Here is a 21,985-nt window from a genome sequence, read left to right as displayed (position 1 = left end):
AGGGAAGGTACGGGAGAAAGATTTAAGGGGCCGAAAGAAAACTCCTACACTGTAACCAGGAGGAGACGAAAACCGGCAAAGTCTAGATTTCACGATTGAGGGAGAAAACTAGAGAGCCGAACTCACCATTGAATGGTATATCACTCACTTTCTTAGCTATTCACTTTTACTATTCATTTTTTTTTAAAAAAATTACTTTTTCAAAGTACTTACATTTTAATGCATATGCATGGTTTATTAGGAGGAAAAAAGTTTTTTTTTTTTTTTTAAACGTCTAGCTCACCAAATTTAATGAGCACAGTAATATGCAGTTCACCAATTTTTGAGTTAAAATAGTTAGTTGGGTGCGATTACAATATTTTCATCCAAATTTACATTTCGACTAACCAAAATAACGTCTAGCAATATATTCGATGCTTAATTAAGATTTATCAACAATACAGAAGAAAAGCATTAAATTCTCGCTTTTAATAAACGGCCTTTTTTTTCTTTTTCTTTTTTTTTCTCTCTCTCTCTTTTGTTAGTAAAACCTGGCTCTAATCCTCATTTGATTTGAAGTCATTTCCTTTGGTTTAGGTTTTTGAGATGACCCACATTTGCACGGGCCAATCTGAAAATTTACCTTCAACCGGTGTCAGTGCAGCATAAATTCCTAACAAATTCATTTTAATTCATAAATTTATTGTTTGCCAGATTTTCTCCCTTCTAGCAAAATTTAAAATTTATTTATTTATTTTGACCTATAAATCTATTCACGTTGAATTTATTCCCCCTTATATTTTAAAATATAAATGTTGTTAGCACGTAACTTAAGCGCAAAAAAAAAATATTGACTTGCATGAAATTAATAAATTAATTGGACACGTTACGTTCCTCCACTAGATTTGCATGAAATATTATCATAATATTTTGAAACTAGTTCCTTTTTTTTATTTTTTTTATTTTTTATTTTTTTATCGAGGGTGCAAAAAATTAAAGGCCAACATGTGACAACGAAAATAAACTAATTTGCTTGAAAGAATGAATTAATTACCATTGGAACAATGAAACCTTATTGTGTCAATTATAATATTATAATTGGCACCTAGTTTATTAATTAAATTCTCACAAACCCAGAGGTACAAAGGCTAAAGTTGATTATCATCCCAACTCTCAAATGGTGAAAAAAAAAAAAAAAAAAAAAAAAAAAAAAAACGCCGACAACGGAAAATATAAACCATTGAGACTCGTAGGATTTAGGAAATTAATATTTCAAAAATTTGATTATTGTAATTAATTTATTAGTTAGCACATGGTGCTCTCCTACATATGCTCCCTTGGGTTCTGTTTTCGTATTACAACTTCCTCGTATCTGAAAGGGAAGCAAAGGGCCAACTTTTTAGAGTGAGGCTTGCTTTTCAATGGCGCACAAAGTGCCTATGGATCTTCGCCGGCCTATCCTCCCTTCTTATTTTTCAATTTTTGTTCATTATTTCACATTGTTAGATCTGCAAATTCAATATAAATTTAACTTATTAAAGAGTATGATACGTTTAATTAAAAGAATAATATTATGATTGACTTATATAATCTTATATTTATGTTTCAAATCGATTCGAATCCGACACGCTATATAATAAGGCTACTAATTTTTTACACAACCCGCAAACTTAACAATAACTCAATATAAAATTAACAAGTTATGATTGAGGGGTCTAACATGTTTAATTAAATGGGTCAAATTAAGATTAACCTATATAATCTTATATTTATGTCTCAACACGAGTCAAACTCGACACATAAATATAAATTGTCACCCTTAAATGATGGTCTATATGTGCCTCAACTAATATTACTCTATCTAATAAAAAAAAAAAAAAAAACTTACATTACGCTTTTTCACTTATATATGAGCCGTATTTTCTCGTTCTCTCCTTACAATTATTCAGAAAGAATATATATATATATATAATCATCTTCATGTGACGGGTCGAATTCCCATAAAGTTCAAGTGCATGCACGTGATATTATTATCACAAACTTTATATTAATATACATGAGAACATGAAAATTTTAAACACAAATCAGTTACACAGAAAAATTGGAGTATCCACCAAATGCTAAGCAGATAGCCAGATATATATATATATAGGTTTTTTTTTTTCTTTTTTTAAGGTATCTCCGACCCCCTATAGGCTGTAATGTACCTAGCTCATTTGTTGAATGCATGACTGACTACCCTACTAAGGTGTTAGTCGAACTTTTCAAATGGAATAATGCTTTGCCAAGAAAGAAGATCGATTATCTTACATGCACGTTAGATTGTAATTTTTAGAAGTGTACGTGTAGTTAGTCTAGATCTCTATATCTCCTGTTGCCTTTCAAGTATTTCAGCAAAAATCTTAGATGGTGTAAAAAAGTTTACAACAAATTTAATTTTACTCTTTATTTTTTTTTTCTTGAAAATCTTGAAATTATATCTTAAAAAAAAACAAAGAAAAAACTCATGAGCCAAATCCGGCATTGAATATTGAATACTCAAAAAGGTGTAGTAAATAGAGATGTACATGTCGACGGATATTAACCGTCCTCATTCTTTATTCATTATCGACACATGCGAATGCAAGTAGCGAAAAATACTATTTGCATATGCGGATGTAGGTGTGCTTAGCAAACTATTTGCATGCATATGTGAGTGCGGTTTGGAAAAACATTACCTGAATATTCGGATGCGGATAACAATTTTAGAGTATGCTGATACAGGTAATAACCGCACCTGCATACTCTTTATATAAAATATACATTTTTATATATTATACTTAATAAATTCACCAAAAAGATGTATATGTAATTTACAAATACGATTATGAATATTACAAATAACATCCGTTCGTATGTACCCCCTTGGTAGTAAAGGATGACGGCAATTATATCTAAAAATAAAAAATTGAAGGCAGTTACAAGTTGGCCAACTGATCATGCCTTTTTCACCTTGAAGTCAAGAGATAATAAAGAGCATCTAAAATCTTGTATCACAAGATAACTAAAAGCGCCAACTTTCATTAGCCCACTCTTCCTTGTATCTTCCTCCACCAAAAGCACAACCTAAACTGAAAAGACCCCATCAGCAATGGATCCACCACCTCTTCTACCCCTGCCCACCGCCGCCGCCACTGCCACCAACATCCAAGCGAACTACCCCGACTCAGTCGACTCCTCCCCGCGCTCCCGCAACGCAGAAACCAGCTGGCTCGACGAGCCTCTCCCCCCTGTCCCAGGTGCCAAGCTCCGACTCATGTGCAGCTACGGCGGCCACATCATCCCCCGCCCCCACAACAAATCCCTCTGCTACGTGGGCGGTGAGACCCGCATCGTCGTCGTCGACCGCCACTCCTCCCTCTCCGACCTCTGCTCTCGCCTCTCCCACACCCTCCTCAGCGGCCGACCCTTCACGCTCAAGTACCAGCTTCCCCACGAAGATATGGATTCTCTCATATCCGTCTCCACCGGCGAAGACCTGGAGAACATGATCGATGAGTATGACCGTACGACCTCAGGCAATGACTTGAAACCCACTTCACGTCTGCGTTTGTTTCTCTTTTTCTCCAAGCCTGAGACTGCAGCCTCCATGGGATCACTCCTCGACGATGCCAAGTCGGAGACGTGGTTCGTCGACGCGCTCAACCATGCTGGGTTAATTCCTAGAGGGCTGTCTGATTCAGCTACCGGATGCATGTTAAATCTTGATGGGGTTCGCGGCAGTGATTCTTGCAATGATTTGGAGGCTCAGGCAGCTGATGATTCTTTGGGTCATAATAACAAGCAGGTGAGGCACAATGTTCATGATGTGCATTCGATGCCTGACTCGCCTATGGTGGAGAAAAATTCATCATATGGGTCATCTTCTTCGTCGCCTTCGATGTCTAACCTGCCTCCTATTCGTGTTCGTGTTGAGGATCAGAAGGTTGGCATGGAGGAACAGTTTGCACAGATAAGTTTTGCGCCAAGTGGGTTGAAGCAAGACGATTCGTTTGGTGTTTTGTCTGCTCCTCCTCCTCCACTTCCTACAGTTGTGGCTTCTGCAAGTACTGTGGCGTCAACAGTTTCTAATGAGACGGCGAATCGGGTTTCCTCCGATGATGAGAGATCGGATCAGGGGGTTCCGGTTGGGTTTCGAAAGCCTCCATTGCCGCTGCAGCCAGTGCATATGAAGGCTTGTGGAGGTAATAGTTTGCCTTCGCCGGATTCGGTAGCCAGGTACGTATATATTGCCATTTTTATTTTTATTTTTTCTATTTTCTATATATAGCCCTTGATAGTGATAGTTTCTTTCTCTTATTGCTCCTGTCATAATATGAAGGATTTCATAAGCAGAGTGAAATTATTATATGTGAGCCAAACAATGGTTGGAAATTAACCTGATCCTACCTTTCCTTTTCTGATCTTGAAATAATAATCTCATTTTTAATTTGTTATTTTTGTTAAATCACCACACTTCTCGTAACGTATGGATTAAAGTAAAATATATAATTGGAATAGGAGTCAAATGACAGAGATAAAGTTCGAATTTAAGACATTTATTATAATACCATAATAATAATAATAATAATAATAATAATAAAATTAAATTTAATCATTTAATTAATATTTTAACAATTTTCATTATTCCAACCATATATCCAGCGATAGCAGCATAGCATCTGCAAGCTCTGTCTCGAAACCCATGTCCTATCAAGAACAAGTTCATGCTGCCCATAGAGACAACAGAGCCTCTAATAGCCCAAGTACAAAGAATGAGATTCCTGATTCAAGTTCCCAAACCCAACAGCAACAAGTTCAGGATTCTGGCTACATGTTTCCTCCCCAGATGGATCAACAGCAGCAACAACAGTTTCTTCATGCCAGCGCACATTATATGCCAGCTCCCATGTCATCTTACTTCCAAGTGTATGCTCCATCATCACAGCAGCAGCAGCAGCTTTATCACCCATCCGATCAGCAATATTCTGTCTATCTAATGCCCTCCGTTGGGCAGGCGCCACAATCATACAACATGTCTATGCAATCTAACATAGCTGACCAGACAACTCCACATCCTGCCATTGTTTCTGCCTCTGGAGCTTACAAGGATGCAATTCCACCCATATACCCCACAAAGACAACTGCCCCTGCTAAGCCGGAAATGGCTTCTGGTATATACCGAACAGCCGTCGCATCAAATCCACAATTTGTTCAAGTCCCATCAAGGCAGTTTCAGCAACAGTATGCGGGGTTTCATCCATCTCAGTCTATAGCTGTTGCCTCATCTGGGAATTATGGTTTTGAATACACCAACAATCCAAATCATGAGCAAGTGTACTACACTCACCAAGCTGCTCCATTGCCTTCTCAATACCAAACCATGACAGCAGCAGCTGCTATAGCATTATCAGATGCTTCAAAACAGCTGCCTACAGAATCTCTGCAGCAGATCAGAACCTCACAGCCACTCTAATTCAACTAGGCAAATAAATGTAAAATTTTGGAAGGGATAATAAGCCTATTTTGTGTTGCTCATCTGTGAGGCAGATAATAAGGGACCAGGTAATCTCCTTCATTCTTCCATGTAGCCATTCTCGTGGGAAATGAAGGTGGTTGATGCATCAGATCATATGGTAAAAATCTTGTGTTTATATGGTCAATGATCCATGTATAACTAACAGAGTCATGTTACCATAATTAAGGCAAGGTCCAGGTTTTCAATTGAAGTTCAGAAGCTCTTACTGCTGCATAAGATCACGTGGGTTAATCTATAGATCTGCAACAAGAAAATTATCAATTTATCCTAAACTTTATTCTAAAGAAGGTGGCAAGGGCAGTTTTGAATTAATATAAGGTTAGTGATCAGTTTGGTTTTCAGTCAGCCTGTATAATGATGGCTCTCTCTTTCCATCCCAGTTTAGCATGGCCGGACGTGCTGTAAAAAGAACTACAACATATATGCTCTAATTTTTTTAACGGTTAAGAAAGATTAAGTAAAATAAATCCCAACCGTTAAAAAAAATTACAGTACATATGCTATAATTGTTTACAGCACTTAAGCGAGATGGGATATCCTGTAAAACACTCAATTCTAGATATTCTATTTTCCTATATTGGGAATCTAATAACATGCATGGCCTTAAAACAAGCTGTGGTGTTAGGTCTCGTAAAACACATTATTTTTGTCAATCGATCTACGAACCATGAAACATTCATGTGGTCTAACATGGTAGGGTTATATATTATGTCTGATCAAAAAAATGATCTCCTACATCTTCAGGGAAAAAAGAAAAAAGAAAAAAGAAGAAGAAGATGTATTTCACTCATTTGCATAATTTACCTGGTCTGGAAGATGATCGATGTAGATCAATTCAAAGGAGTTTTTTTGGGATCATTAATCCAGACAAACTCTTCCCTTCCTACAATTGAGCTTACTTTATCAGGTTGGGATTAACATTTGACTACACGTGTACAATGATGATCATGAAAAAAAAAAAAACAAAAAAAAAAAAAGGGAAGGGCTTGTTTCGTAAGTAATTGTGTTGTGAAATATTTGTTTGAATAGTAGTAAAAAGTGATTGATGTGATATAAAATTTGAGAATATTTTATAAAAAAGTGAAAAAGTTTTGTTTTGTAATGAATTTTTTTATTTGAATAGTAATAAAAAATTATTAATGTGATATAAAAAATGTAAAATAATTAGAATGTTTTTAATTTAATATTTTTAAGAGAAATGAAAAGAAATAGAAGGAGAGTTATAATCGTTTGCCAAATAAGCTCGAAGGTTGCCTTTATCCAAAACCAGTGCTCCAATTAGAGAAAAAAAAAAAAAAATCAAAACAAACAAACAGAAACGATAGAATAGAAGGTTGTACGAAGAAAAAAGAAAAAAATTGTCTAATTCCAAATCAGCGACAGCTAGGGATGTAAACAAATCGAGCTCGGGCGAGTAGTGTATGTCCAAGCTTGGCTCATTTAAATTTATCACGAGCTCAAGTCGAGCTCGAGCTCATATGACGAGTTTTAAAAATTAAAAATTAACCTCAACTCGACACGACTCGAAAAAAGAAATACCAATCTTTTGTGGTAAAGTGATTCAGTTACCACTAGATTCTAATCTATATGATTTATATTATTATGAATTGTATACTTATGAGTTAGAATTTATGAATTATGTGACATTATATATATATATTATATCACATATGAATTGTTAGATCATATTATATAATTTACATAATTAAATTATATTTAGTCACTAGTCATACAAAGTAAGTGTTGTTATCTTGTTGATATAAATGATGAATCATATGTTTACATAATTTACATTATATAATGAAGATACACTGTGCCTTATCAGTATATTACTTAAATTAAAAGATTTAGTATTATATAAACGAGCTAGTCGGGTTTTAAACAAGCGAGCCGAGTTTTATACGAGTTTGTATCGTTTAATAATCGAGTATATTTTCGTATCCACGAGTAACTCATTTAATAACCGAGTCGCACACGAGTCGAGCTTTATCGAGCCGACCCCGAGCGAACTCACGGGGAGCTGTGCTACTTTTACGTACCTAGCGACAGCAACCGGCAGAAGTTAGAAGGGGGCGCCATTATTCAACCATCTTTGTGAGTTCCCCACCTCCGCCAGTGGAGTGGACTCTGACTCTGAGAGGGAATTCTCAAACTTCAACTTTTACACACTCCATCTCCGTCCATGCTTTTTCAATACCTTTTCACCTCCAGCTTTAATGGCCACCTCCATTTCCCACCTCTCACTCTCTCCAAAACCCCCATTTTTACCGCTCTACCCCTCTCTTCCCTACTGCTCACCTCTCGCGCTCCCACCCAGGCAAGCTCTCTCTCTCTCTCTCTCACGCACGCACACACACATACACAGTTTCTGATCTATCTGTTTCCATTGCAGGTCCTCCAAGCTCCACTGCTGTCTCTCTGTCAAACAACAAGCAAATGACTCAAATGAGCAAATATCCACCACCCAAAACGACGCTGCCAACACTCTCCGTGTCGCTTTCGCAGCAGGCGGCACGGGTGGCCACATATACCCGGCAGTAGCCATAGCTGACGAGCTCAAAATCGTCATCCCCACCGTCCAAATCCTCTTCTTAGGCATACCCAATAGCATGGAAAGCGCCGCTATCCCCTCCGCCGGCTATGCCTTCGCCTCCGTCCCCGCCGCGCCATTGGCACGACCTTTCGTCTCCTTCCAAAACATCTTGCTCCCTATACGTTTGATCAAAAGTCTGATCCAAAGTTATAAAAAACTGCGCGAGTTCGATCCCCATATTGTCATCGGTACCGGCGGGTACGTCTCGTTCCCAGTTTGCCTCGCCGCTGCCCTGAAGGGCATTAAGCTTGTGATCCAAGAGCAGAACTCGGTGCCAGGGATCGCGAATTGGCTTCTTTCTATCTTGGCGGAAGTGGTTTTCGTGGCCTTTCACTCCACCATTGACTGTTTTCCAATCAAGAATAAGTGTGTGGTGTGTGGGAATCCCGTGAGGGTGGCGTTGAGGCATCATGTTCCGAAGGCGGTGGCAAGGTTGAGGTTCTTTCCGAAGTCTGGAAAGGCGGGGGATTCGGAGGGAAAGGTTTTGTTGGTGCTTGGAGGGTCTTTGGGTGCTAATGCTATTAATATTGCTTTGTTGAATTTGTATTATATGCTGTTGGAAAACGAGAAATTGTATATCATATGGCAGACAGGGGTGGAGTCATATAATGAGATGGAGAGCCTCGTGAAAAATCACCCGCATTTGTATCTGACGCCGTAAGTAATCTTCTGGTATGAATGGGATGCTATCCATTTGTTGGTCTATTTCTTATTCAAATCTTTTAGACTTTTGAGTATTTTTCTAGTGCAATTGCTTGCTGCCTTATTAGTTTGAATCAAAGTCGGTATATTAGTTGACACTTATGATGAAAGATTTTCTCTGCTCCTGAAGGAGATAGTGAGAAGCACACAATAAAATCAAATCTGTTTTTTTCTGCATGACCGTGAAGAAGCGTGAAACTTGTAACTACCAAGATCGATTGTTTTATATTCATTGCTATAGATGTTTTAGGGGAGTAACTGCAAAACTATGAATTTCAAAAGAATACGCCATATCGTTGGAAAGATATATGTAATATGTGACTTTAAGATGTACAAAATAGTCAATCGTTATTCAGTTCAAAATAAACAGAAGAGTGTGAGATTTGTTATTCTGTAGTGCAGAACTTGTTTAAACTTATGGACTTTGTTTATCATCAGTCAAAAATAGGTCTGTGTTTCTGGGCTTGTAACATACAATTTTTTTTTGGAGATTTTCCCGTGTGCGTTCACATTTCATGGGTTAAAGTGGATTCAGCTCACCATTTAGGCATGTCTGTTGTAATATATTTCTGTACTCCATACCCATTGTACGTCAGCTTACTCTGTGACTTTGCCTTGCCTTGGGCCTTGGCCTAACCCTGATATCCTCTCTCCTATTCGTGCCTGTACATTGCTTTCAGGTGGGCGTTTCCACCTCACTAAATGCCTGTACAATACTGTATTTTGCCTACCATATAGTTTGCCCCTCTAATGTTATGACCTCAATATTTGTTTTTGGCTCAGAGTAATGAATATGATTAATGTGGTAAAATCACTCAGATTAGTGAAACTCATCAAATACTAGTCCAACATGCTGATGGAGATTTGTGTCATTGTGAAGCACCCATCGGACAATTTATTTAACTACGGGTTCCCACTGCTTTTCATTGTTTAATTTAAGTTCTAGATATATTTTGTCTTTATTTGTAATAATCTTCTATTCTTTTTTTCTTTTTTTCCTGGACAATTTGTAATGATGCTTAAGCATTCATATGCACTCCTGTTCTAGAATCATAGTGATAATTCTCATCCATATTTCAAATTCAACTTCAATAGTTTGTATCTCTTCTATAATTCATTTTTTATTTGTTTTAATTGATGAAGCTCAGATAAAAGGGTTGTCTTTATGTGTAATGAACAATCCATTTGCTCATAAACTCCTTTCGTCTAATGTGTGCCTGTTTTATGAAGGTTTATGCATTCTATGGACTTGGCTTATGCAGCTGCAGATCTTATCGTTTCTAGAGCTGGTGCTATGACTTGTTATGAGATCTTGGCCACTGGGAAACCTTCCATTCTGGTAATTAGGAGCTCCATATAATGTTTTGTAATCTAATTAGACAAATCAAGTTGGAGAGTGTTTATATCATGACAGGTTAATATCTTTGTCTAGTAACCCTGCACCAAAAGTTTAGATGGAAATAAAATTGTATGAAGTTTGAGCTAATTCATCTAATATTCTATCTTGTAAATTTTGGTGATCTACGAATAGTTAAACAGGTCCAACTTTTCCTATGAAGACTCAAGAGATTAAAAAAAAAAAAAAAAAAAAAAAAACCATACATACATACACGTACTAAGTATAAAAAAAATAAATCAACTTTACCATGTGTTGCAAAGACATTTATATGAGATTTTCAATGCGTCCAGTGTCCAGTGCAAGTCTCTTTAGCATCTGAGATTAAAAAGTTAATAAATTAGGGACATATTTGGAGTTTGTCTGATACGTATCCAAGAAGTATTGGGTAAGTGTCGGTCATTGTGCTCCTTCGAAGGTTCAAAAAGTATTATCCTGAAAATTGTATGATGTTATGCACAATGAGGCTCTTTTTTTTTAAATTATGTCTGTATTCTATGATGCTGCTCAGGTTATGTCTGCAATACTGGATCAATGAAGAACATCTTACTGACATATCTTTTTCTTGAATCTTGGAATTCATCAGCCACGACTACAATAATCATAAAGTGTAAATTACATTACTTAGTAATTAACAAAAAGGATTAAAGACATATTTAGTACCTGTAGTTTAAAAACTTTATTTTTTGTTACCCCAGTTTCAATTTGTATCACAAATGGTACATGAATTTTGCTAAAAGACGGACTTGGTGCCTCCATTTATTTTTCTGTCCAATATTTAACGGTGTGCCACGTGTCAACCACTGAGGGTTGACACATGGCACAATATATATATATGTTTTGCATGTCTTTTCCTATAAGTGTTAAAACTGGCATTTTCCAAAGACTTTCTCCTTAAGGTTAGGGATCATAACCACCCCCCGAACAGGCCGCTCTTTAGCACAGACTTGGTTCCCGTTTATATATATATATATATATATATATATATAAAAAGTTAAAATTAATAAAACTTAAAAAATATATATATATTAAAAACTTAAAAAATTAAAAATTTAAAAAAAAGGGATGTTGGCCGGCTACCCCTATGGCCTTTAGAGAGAGAGAGCGAGAGAGAAAAAAAAAATTTATAGGAGGGTTTTGGCCCTTGGGGGTGGCCAAGCCAAGGGCCAAAACCCCAAAATCCCTCTTATAATTTTTTTTTTTTTTTCTTTTTCTTTTTTCTTTTTGGCCATTGGGGGTGGCCGAACAACCCCCATGGCCCTTGGAGGTGGTTCGGCTACCTCCAATGGCCAAAACCCTCCTATAATTTTTTTTTTCTTCTATTTTTTCTCTAAAGGCCATAGGGGTGGCCGAACCACCCCTATGGGGGTGGTTTGGCCATCTCAGGCCAGCCAAGGGGGTGGCTCAGCCATACTTTTTATTTAAAAAAAAGTTTTTAATATTTTTATTTTTTTAAGTTTTATTAATTTTAACTTTTTAATTTTTTTTTCTATTTTTTTTTTTTATATTGTGCCAGGTGTCAACCCTCAGTGGTTGACACGTGGCAGACCGTTAAATATTAGACGGAGATACCAAGTTCGTCTTTTTCCAAAACCCAGGTACTATCTGTGATACGAATCGAAACTGAGGTACCAAAAAATAAAGTTTTTTAAACCACAAGTACCAAATATGCCTTTAACCCTAACAAAAATTATGATGCCTTGTATGAAGTCCCACAATATAATACTGTTCTAATCTCTCTCTGTGTCTCTCTTAAGTCCAAAAGTAAAGACATCCTCCCCCCCCCACCTCCCCCAGGTTTTCTTTCTCCTAAATTAATGCCTCTATTTTCATCTTATATGACATTTCATCACCCTGTATGCCAAACTCACCTTCCAGCCATGCTTTCAGTTTTTACATGTCCTTAATGGTTGGTTTTATTGCCTGTGAAAAAAAAAATGTATAATATTTATTTCTGACTCTGTAGATACCATCCCCAAATGTTGCTGAAGGACATCAATTCAGAAATGCTTCCTTAATGGCAGATTTAGCAGGTTCCAGGGTGATAACTGAAGATGAACTTGATTCAACCACCCTTGCTCTTGCAATTGAAGAGATATTAGGTACGTTGAATCTGTTGCCTTATTTTCATTCGTGGAAATCAGGCTCTTGCACTGAGATTAACTTACATTTGCCTTTTAAATCATAATGGGATCTGAATTCCCAGATTTTCACATACTGCAACTCTAAAGTACTTTATGCTGTGCAATTGTCCTTTACTGAGTTAAATTTAGAAACTTTTAGTTTGCATGAAATCCTAGAAAGATGAGATTGCGGAGTGCATTAGGATATTTAAGTTGCAAATAGGATGAAGAGGTTATGGCTTAAGCCCAAACAGTTGATTACCACAGACTGCATTGGTAGTGCTTGGAGTCATCTCTATGACCTAGCAAATTTGCATTTAGCCAACATAAGCAGGTACTAGGGCAACTAAAAGGGACGGTGTTTAGTTGTCATTCTTTATCTCCCTCTAATGTGGAAAATTGTAGATAAAACAGACAATTATATGACAACTGATTGATGGTTTTTTGCTTACTTGTGAAGATTCATCAATCAGGTGAGGTTGCTTCCTATAACATTTTGGTTATTAAACTTCAGTGCCATTACCTCCCACCCCAACCCCCCCCCCCCCCCCCCCCCCCCCCGCGCTTTTCCTGAAGTTTCTTCCTCAAATATTTTGCCTGATGTTGCTTGTGGTTCTTAAACTAATAGAAAGGCCAACACCCAGTATTGTTTCCTCTAATGTTTTACCACAATAACACTTCTGGACTTTGGGTTGTTAAATTGATGTTTCCTCTAATATTTATCATTAAATTTTCCGGAAGACTCTTTTTAAATGCATACGGCTGAGGCATGTAATTTTGGTTGCGGCATCCTTTTTTCTATTTGACTTGAACATGAAGCCCTCATTTATAGTTCTTTGCAACTTTCCATAAAGCATTGAAACTATATATTCAATTTCAACAATCAACTGTAATACAGGTTGAGTGTACTTCTGATTCTCTCAATTACATTGTGGCATATATGTGTTTGTGTGTGTATGTTGTGACAATAAAGTTCAAGAAATTGATAAAATAATGTTTCCTGTTGAAAAAAATAAATAAATAAACCTCAAGTATATTTGTGTAAAATTGTTTTTGCATTTGACAGGGGATGAGGGAAAGATGGCGGACATGTCTGAGAGGGCTCTCAAAATTGCAAAGCCCAATGCCTCTGCAGAGATTGCACAACACATTTTATCTTTAGTTAACTTATCAACGGCGAAGGAGAAGCACTAAAGTTATGTCATGGCTGAACTATATATTCTGCTTGACTAAGGACCAGGCTGTAAGTTTTGCTTGTGGCATTCAATTTGTTGTCTAACAAAGGAGTGAATTTTTTCTTCACAAGAAGTCATATTTAAGGAAGTTGAGATGAAATGACTTGTCATAAGGCTAGGATCATAAAAACCCCTCGGCTTGTTTCTTTCAATTGCTTATTCTTTAGCTGTACAAGAGATGCTTTTCTTAGTGTTTGTCTGACACAGTTAGACTCGTCATTCATTGTTTGATTCGAAACAGTGTCCAACACAAGTAATTTGATTGGATAGTTGTAGCCATTGGAGTTCTTTTCTCTGTATCATTTGATTAGTCTAATAGAAAATTCCATTTTTTTTTTTTATTATTTGCCAGCATATTAATGGGGACATGAACATTATTAAAAAAGTCTTCTGATTTAGGGTACCTAGCAAGTAATCAAGGCAAGAGCACAACCTACATTATCTCTTAATGGTTGCCGCAAAAGTAAGCAACGGCAACCATGTGCTAGTATGTACACACAGCAATGAATCAACTAGCAAATTACTGGGTGTATAACAGGCTGGGCCTTGGAATTATCAAGTCATGGAATACATTAGAAGAAGATATTTAGAAATGGTAAGATCTGATGTTTGTGGTTATTTTGAAGTGTCAAGTATAAGATATCCACTTGGTTTGCATGCTTTACGTTTACTCAACATCTTTTAGAAGCAAAGGGTAGCTGTCAATTGTATGAGTAACATCAGAGTTGTTTATGCAACTTCAAAATCTTCCACTCCCCATTGGTAAGTTGGTAAATTTGTTTTTGTTTTTGTTTTTCTATCAAATGATAGAGAATATTTGGTCCAAGAGATCCCAACTACGTGGAACTTTGACAGTTCGTGGCTTGAAAAATTGTAGGACGTTAGGGATTCTATTGATTGTAGTTACTACAATTGAGTGCACGCTGCTAGTCCAGTCAAGCAAACCTGCAAAGACAAGCAATGGTGACTTGCAGGAGGTGCTTGTAAGGAACACATTGATGCTTAAGTCAGTTAGGAATTCTGAGTGAAATAGAAAACAATAAAGGAAAATTTCATTTATAACCCTTAATCTTTCATTACTTTTGAAAAAAAGTACTCAAACTTTAAAAAGTTTCAATTTAAGGTATTTATCTTTAAATTTTTTTTTTAAAAAAAAAAAAAAAAAAAAAAAAATCAACCCTCCGTTGAAATTTTTAATTAAATCATATCAAAATTCATAAAATATCCCAATGTTTATTTTTTTAAAAAAAAAATTATAAATTTTTTCAAAGATTCAGGCACGAGTATTTTTTCAAATTCTGTTAAATTTTGACCAACACCTAAATGCTAGTAATTTTATTTTATTTTTTTTAAAAAAAAAAATAAGGGATTTTGAGAATTTTGACAGGATTTAAGAATGGATGAAATTGAAAAAAAATTGAAAGATTGATACCTTAAATTGACACTTTTTAAAGTTTGATTACCTTTTTTCAAAACTGATGAAAAATTAAGGTTTATAAGTGAAGTTCTCCTAAACTATAAAGATAGTAACAACGTAGGTTATTTACTTGTTATAATTGACTCCTATTTATAAGAAGAGAATGTAGTAACTTGGGCCACGTGGAACTATTCCATTGGTCTAGAAACTTGGTGGCACCATCTGGTTGGAGAACATACCAACAGTAGAGACTGCTTATCATTTAGTTGCTTTGGTTTATTTCATCAAAGTCCACAAAATATACAAACAAAATCATTTTCCTTCTGAGAAAAACACAGAGCAACTTCAGAAAGAAATATCGAAAATATTTGGCTTTTTATAGGATATAGTCTGTCAATAAAAATTAAGCCATCGACTACCTTTTCATAAATATCTACCAACTTCTTTCTTATTTCTAAACCACAAATAAACTGTTCAAGATATTTATCTTGTGGTTTAGAATAGGAAGAGTTTGGGGGATATCTATTTAAAGATTTATATCCTTATCTCACTCATAAAGACTATTGTTATTTTTTATTTTTTTCAATTCAATCTATTAAATTGAAATGTGTTTAAAATATATGTGATTTTTATTTGCAATTATGTGATAAAATTAAATGTGAGAATTTAAAATACATATAAAAAATTATATACATTTTAGACACATGTTAGTTTAATAGACTAAATTAAAATAAAATAAAAATATATTATTATTATTATTATTATTATTATTATTATTATTATTATTTCAACCTACTTTGAAAGAAAACTATATTTTTACAAAAACTTTTGGCAAAACAATTAACTTTTACATAAGCTAGATATACTTAGCAAAATATTTAATATTTAAACAAACTTTCGGCAAAAAGTTTATGAATAATGTTAAAAATTATATTTTTATCTAACAATTATTTCACAATATTAATAGAACAGTCACAATTAACTCTTATATTAATATTTATTTAAAAAAAATATTTAAATATTAGTTAACATTGTCACATCAGCATTGCAATATAAAAATGTATTATATAACATTTGATATCTTTTACAGACATATTAGTGCCACGTAAGAAATAACGTGGCTGTAATGATGTGCAATCAAAAAGTAATTCTAGATACTATATTCATTTTTTTTTTTTATTTCTCTAAAAATAATGTAATTTTTAAAATTACTATTTAATTTATGACATTTAAAATTTATCACAATAAAAAGCACGTTTCGAATGAGAGATTTTTTTCTATTATTTTATTTTTTATTTTTTATTTTTAAGTTGAATGAGAGATTTTAGGAAGGAGACGTTTGTGGAAAATGGATAAGGTTGGACACGTAACTAGCCTCGGGGCCCACAAGAAGTAAAAAGTCAAAAACAGGCCCACATGAAGCGTCCCTTCGGCCCACCCCTATATCCACCCCTCCAACGCCAACAAAGCATCGTAAATCACCGATTTTGCCTCCAAAACTCTCGACAAAAGATGAAAATGTTCGTTTCCCATTCGGGTCTTTGTGCCATGACCCGGAACGCCACCGGATTGCATCACCTCCCTGGGCTCCACCGCCTCCATCCTATGCGATCCGACCCGAGACGACAATCCGGACACTGTCGGGTTCCGCATTTGCTCCTCCCGGTGGCGCCGGTGAGGTCGAGAGCGGTATACGGTATCGCTCTGGAGGAGAAGAGGAAGAAGAAGAGGATCGATAAGAAGCCGGCGATCTGTACCGCCGACGAGCTACACTACGTGCCTGTTCCCAACTCCAATTGGACCCTCGCTCTCTGGCGCTACCTTCCTTCTCCTCAGGTCCTCCCTCTGCCTCTGGTGTTCTCTGATTTTATTTTATTTTTGTTTTTAAATTGTGTTCCGTATACCCATGTGTTCAATGTATTCCTGTGGGTGTGCATGTACGTATATGAAATCGTATAAGTGAATTTATGCCGTATCTATATATACAGGCACAGCCGAGGAATCACCCGCTGTTGCTGTTGTCAGGGGTTGCGACGAATGCTATTGGATATGATCTCTCTCCTGAGGTGAGTTTCATTACTCTTCGTATATAACTTTGCTCAACTTTTTTTTTTTTTTTTTCACTATTTTTAAGTCAATTTTGGTTTGTGCTTGACTCTTTATATATATTGTTAATTCAATGAATTGCGTGGCTGAAGAAATTAAATTATCCTAATTTAATTCTGGGTTCATTTAAGAGGGTGAGAGATAATATTATATACGCAAAACTGCGTTTTGCACAATTCTCTGACTGGATCCTATTTTGTGTTGTGTGTGTTTGTGTGTTTTTGGATGAACAAAAGCTAAAATGATTTTTGTCAATGAATATAGTAAATTAAAAAGAAAAATAAGGCCATTCATGTTCGGGGTTAGGGATTTTTGGGTTGTGCTGTTGGTTTTGACGCGCAAAAATCTATGAGGATTCTAAGAATAGAAAGTTACATTATTAGCAGGTGTAATTCACGCCTGCTTCTTTTATGAGCTCTTTTTTGTAACCCTCGTTCCTTCCTTTTTTTCGTTTCTAAATATTCACATGCACACAAATCACACAGAAATGCGTATGCATGTTAGAGCACCATGCTTCTTAGTTTTGTGTCTTCTTATTTTCATAATCTAATTTGTTTCTCTTGTAAATTTTGATTAGCTTCTACATGATGGTGCTGTCTTTAGATGACTAACTATGAGAGAAAGTTGAAAATTCTTTTTGACATTGTCATGCAAACCTCTCCAGTTCCCTATTATTAGGCCTTAGTTGTGATGCTTGTAAATTGTTTGCAGACCTCTTTTGCACGCTACATGTCTGGCCAAGGATTTGATACATGGATTCTGGAAGTTCGAGGTTCTGGGTTTAGCACACAAGGAATGGACTTTAAGGAAGTTGGGCAACCACTTGATGCCATGGTAGATTCTTCAGTTAAGCGTGGAATGGATGGTGTTTTTCCTTCAGGACGACATTCTACCTTTGAACCTGCTGCTTTTACTGATTCTGACATCTCTACCATCAATAGAGAAAGCAAAGAGACTCTGTCTAAATCTGGTGACTTGAAATTGGTCACCAAATTTATGGAAACTTTTTTGCATTTATCAGAGAAACTTGCAGGTTTTTTAAATGGAGGTTGGTCAAGAAAATTTCTATCAACTGATTGAATGTTAGTTTAACATTTGTATATGCTCATTATGTGAACAGAATAATAATATTAGGACTAAACTTGTAGGTTCTCTAGAAGTGGGGCAAAATTCTGTTATTGCTAGCCAAATCAGAGATTTGAGTCAAGGGCTTGCAAATATCATTGAAGAAGGTCAACTATCAGTTCCAACACGGTTTTTTGACTTGCAAGAGCGTTTTTCTACTACATTAGATGAATTCCAGAAACAACTTGATCTGATTGTGAAGTATGATTGGGACTTTGATAGCTTCTTGCAAGAGGATGTGCCTGCTGCGGTGAGGTGACATTCCTTTAATATAAATGACTTCAGATTTGACCACTTGTTTTTGTTATTCTTTCAGATTTCATCTTCTATGTTGAAATCTCATTTTCCCATTGCCATTGTTACTAAACTTATAATACACTTGTTGAATGCCCATCTCAATTTTTAGTTCTGTCATCTTAGGTGGAGTACATAAGGACTAGTTGCAAACCAAAGGATGGAAAGTTGCTTGCAATCGGTCACTCGATGGGGGGTATCTTGCTCTATGCAATGCTCTCTCGATGCTGTAAGTTGACAGGCTAAACTTGTTACTTAGCTGCCATAAATTCTGGCTTTGATTTTTGTATTGTTTTTCCTCCCATCTAGGTTGTCCTCTCTCTCTCTCACACACGTGTGTGCGTGCGCACACGTACACACGCCCACAAGCACGTGCGCGCACCCGTGCCCGCGCACATGGCCACGCAATGTAATAGAATGCTTGCACAAATTAAGTCTTTTTTTAAAGGGGGCTACTGTCCAGTGTGATGGTAAAAGTCTCGGGCACAAGTGTGTTGGTGTTTGCATGAGTCTGATTCAGCAATGCTTTACTCCTGTTGGTTTTTTTTCGATTTGCTTATTGGCTAAGTAATGTCATTACTTGGCAATCATTTCCTTTTTGTTTATATTTTTACGTGCTTCTAGTATGGGTTTGGAAGTGTCATTTAGCAACTTTTATGCAGTGTGACAGGTTTAAAATTTAAGTTATGTGTTAAATCAGTTTATGTTGGCAGGCATATCAGTTGTCTATGAACTTTCAAATTCTTTTTACTATTACATATCTTTTAAGTTTTTTAAGAGTGACGTATCAGTTGCATATTTGATATATCATTTTCTTGACTACATTTGCTCTTGTATCAATAAGGTTTTGAAGGAAGGAACTCTGGGTTCGCCTCAGTTGCTACTTTGGGATCATCACTTGACTACACGAGTTCAAAATCATCCTTTAAATTACTTTTACCTCTGGCAAGTGATATAAAAAAAACTAATTGTTTTAAATAAGTCTTCATTGTAGCATTATGAGAATTAGATGACTCTCTACTAGTTATCATGAGAAGCTGATGTTAGTCCGCTTTGATAAACAGGCAGACTCTGTACAAGCTCTAAATGTTCCTGTTATTCCAGTTGGGGCCTTGCTTGCTGCAGCTCATCCTCTTGCATCTCGTCCACCTTATGTTTTGTCTTGGTTAAATCCTCAAATTTCTGCTCAGCAAATGATGGATCCGAAGTTATTTGAAAAGCTTGTTTTGAACAACTTTTGTAAGTACAAATATGAATCTTCTATCAACACATTGTATAACTTCTAAGCACCAAAGTGCATTTGGAAAATTGCTACGAATGTTCAAGAGATTTGATATTTGATGCTTTCCTGGTGAGCAATGCCTTTTAGAAGCTATCCGAATTATTATATTTAGCTATTACATTGTCATGGCATTATTACTTGGTTCATATTCGTAGTTGCCAAAAGAATATTAAATAGACTGGGGAGGCATGTCTGGGGCTGGTTTCAGGCAGGCACAAGGATGTTTGTGGAGGGTTCTATTGTATCCTTAGCTGTGTACCTGTGAAGCATAGTTTGTAGATTTTCCATCTCCATCCCTTCGAATGAATGGTTCTCTCTGGCCCAGCAGCAAGGGATAAGTTCTTTCTCTAAATCGGGCCAGGGCCATTCAATGAAAAAGGATGACCCAATGCTTTACCTTTATCCCCACAAAAGGCCGAGATCCCCTTTTTATTTATTTATAGGAGAATCTGCCTGTCCCGAGGAAAAATATGTGTCCAGGAACGCTATGTGAATAGGGGTCTTAATGGGGAATGACTTTTCCCATTTCTGTGAGCTGTAGAGTTAATTATCCCTTATCATCCCTGGTATTCCTCCTCCCTATGAGATGTGGGATCGACCCTGCGAGCCCATCCATTTTATACGTCCTTTTGGATGATAAGGCATGCATATCCATGTTTTATCCAGCATTTGCTCTACTATCAACCACCGGAATGGTTATTTTGTCTGCCCCACTTTCCTCTCCTGCAGCTTATAATTGACTAGTTTGGTAAGGAAGTTGCAATAATCACTGTTTGATAAGATTGCTATATTTTGCCGTTACTTCAATGAGTCAACTAGCTTTAAAACCGTGGGTTGTGTGGACGTGAATGACATTATATTGTTGACATTCTCTTATAGGTTATAACCCTTGTTTTTAGTTTGTACATTGCTTTTGCAGTTTCTATCCCTCCCTAATATGTGACAGTAGGCTAAAGATTGACAATTTGTAATTTGCAGGTACAGTGCCTACCAAGCTTCTCTTGCAGCTTACAACAGCCTTCCAAGAGGGTGGTTTACGTGACAGAAGTGGAAGTTTCTTCTACAAGGATCATTTACACAAAAGCAACGTCCCTGTCTTAGCAATTGCGGGAGACCAAGACCTAATTTGTCCACCTGAAGCTGTCTATGGTATATTTAGTTCATATATCTGTGCCTATAACGGGCTCCTAGTTTTCAATTAACTTCCTCACCTTTTTCTCTTTTTTTTTTTTTTTTCCTCTGGAAACCTATGATGATTGATTTCAATGGAGCAGAAACGGTGAAGTTGATTTCTGAAGATTTGGTTGCTTACAAAGTTTTTGGAGAACCTGGAGGTGCACATTATGGTCATTATGATCTAGTGGGAGGCCGTTTGGTATGAGTACTCTATTTATTTATCCAAGGCTGATAAAATTTTCTTTGCTTAATGGAAATAATAAAATTTATAACATACTGGATAGAATTTTATCGTCTTTTTTTCTTTTTTTTCTTGTGTTAATAGGTTGTTTAACTGTTCCTTCCCCTCTATTTCTCTCTGTCCTTCAATGCAGGTAGCAGATCAAGTGTATCCATGCATAGTTGAATTTCTCAACCGTCATGACAAGATTTGATTTCCTCATCTCGTTTTCTCTACTTGAAATTTTAGTTCAATTCTTTTGTCCATTTACAAGTTAAATGAAAGATTCCTGAAGAGAGAAGGCCCCACAAAATCTTGATCAACATATATGCGATTCGAGGTAAAGAGGAAGTTCATGTGTGTATGTATACATAGTTGTAAAGTAAATAGCATAATATGACAATTGAAAAGAGAAATCAATTAAACTTTAATTGAAACAATGTTACACTCTTGATAGATATCATGTACAAGAATTAGATGTCTAGATGATACCTTTCTCTTAATAAATATAAAAGACAAAATGGAGCGTGTTGTGCTTGCAAATTCTCTGGTTTATATCTGTAGTTCTTTGTTAATTTGCAATATAGAAATAATTTGATATTTCCTTTTCTTATCACATTTGTATATGTTTTTTTTTTCTTTGCATGAAAATTATATGGACAGAGGCGTACGGACTTGTAGTATATCATGTATGTGAAGTCTCCTTTTTTCTGGTTTAAAACTGCAGATTCATTTTCAAAGCAACCTCGCCAAAAGTTTTGGAGAAATGAATCAAGTGAT

At 36.1% G+C, this 21,985-nt stretch overlaps 3 protein-coding genes across 3 annotated transcripts; all 3 read left to right on the top strand.

Annotated features, from left to right (window-relative positions):
* The first annotated feature begins 2,913 nt into the window (after positions 1 to 2,913).
* LOC133867291 (uncharacterized) lies at positions 2,914 to 5,726 on the top strand. The gene is made up of 2 exons (XM_062304013.1): positions 2,914 to 4,236; positions 4,663 to 5,726. The coding sequence occupies exons 1-2, from the start codon at positions 3,110 to 3,112 to the stop codon at positions 5,471 to 5,473; spliced, it is 1,938 nt and encodes a 645-aa protein (XP_062159997.1). The 5' UTR covers positions 2,914 to 3,109; the 3' UTR covers positions 5,474 to 5,726.
* A 1,860-nt stretch (positions 5,727 to 7,586) lies between these two features.
* LOC133865418 (uncharacterized) lies at positions 7,587 to 13,685 on the top strand. The gene is made up of 5 exons (XM_062301824.1): positions 7,587 to 7,853; positions 7,929 to 8,786; positions 10,062 to 10,170; positions 12,194 to 12,329; positions 13,417 to 13,685. The coding sequence occupies exons 1-5, from the start codon at positions 7,753 to 7,755 to the stop codon at positions 13,542 to 13,544; spliced, it is 1,332 nt and encodes a 443-aa protein (XP_062157808.1). The 5' UTR covers positions 7,587 to 7,752; the 3' UTR covers positions 13,545 to 13,685.
* Positions 13,686 to 16,479: 2,794 nt separating this feature from the next.
* LOC133866496 (uncharacterized) lies at positions 16,480 to 21,748 on the top strand. Its single transcript, XM_062303036.1, has 10 exons — positions 16,480 to 16,838; positions 16,991 to 17,068; positions 17,820 to 18,156; positions 18,257 to 18,483; positions 18,654 to 18,756; positions 19,372 to 19,476; positions 19,596 to 19,766; positions 20,788 to 20,958; positions 21,084 to 21,184; positions 21,360 to 21,748. The coding sequence occupies exons 1-10, from the start codon at positions 16,515 to 16,517 to the stop codon at positions 21,417 to 21,419; spliced, it is 1,677 nt and encodes a 558-aa protein (XP_062159020.1). The 5' UTR covers positions 16,480 to 16,514; the 3' UTR covers positions 21,420 to 21,748.
* Positions 21,749 to 21,985: the final 237 nt, after the last annotated feature.

Source organism: Alnus glutinosa, chromosome 4 (genome assembly GCF_958979055.1).
Source record: "Alnus glutinosa chromosome 4, dhAlnGlut1.1, whole genome shotgun sequence".
Lineage (NCBI taxonomy): Eukaryota > Viridiplantae > Streptophyta > Magnoliopsida > Fagales > Betulaceae > Alnus > Alnus glutinosa.
This window is presented reverse-complemented; position numbering and strand designations above follow the sequence as displayed.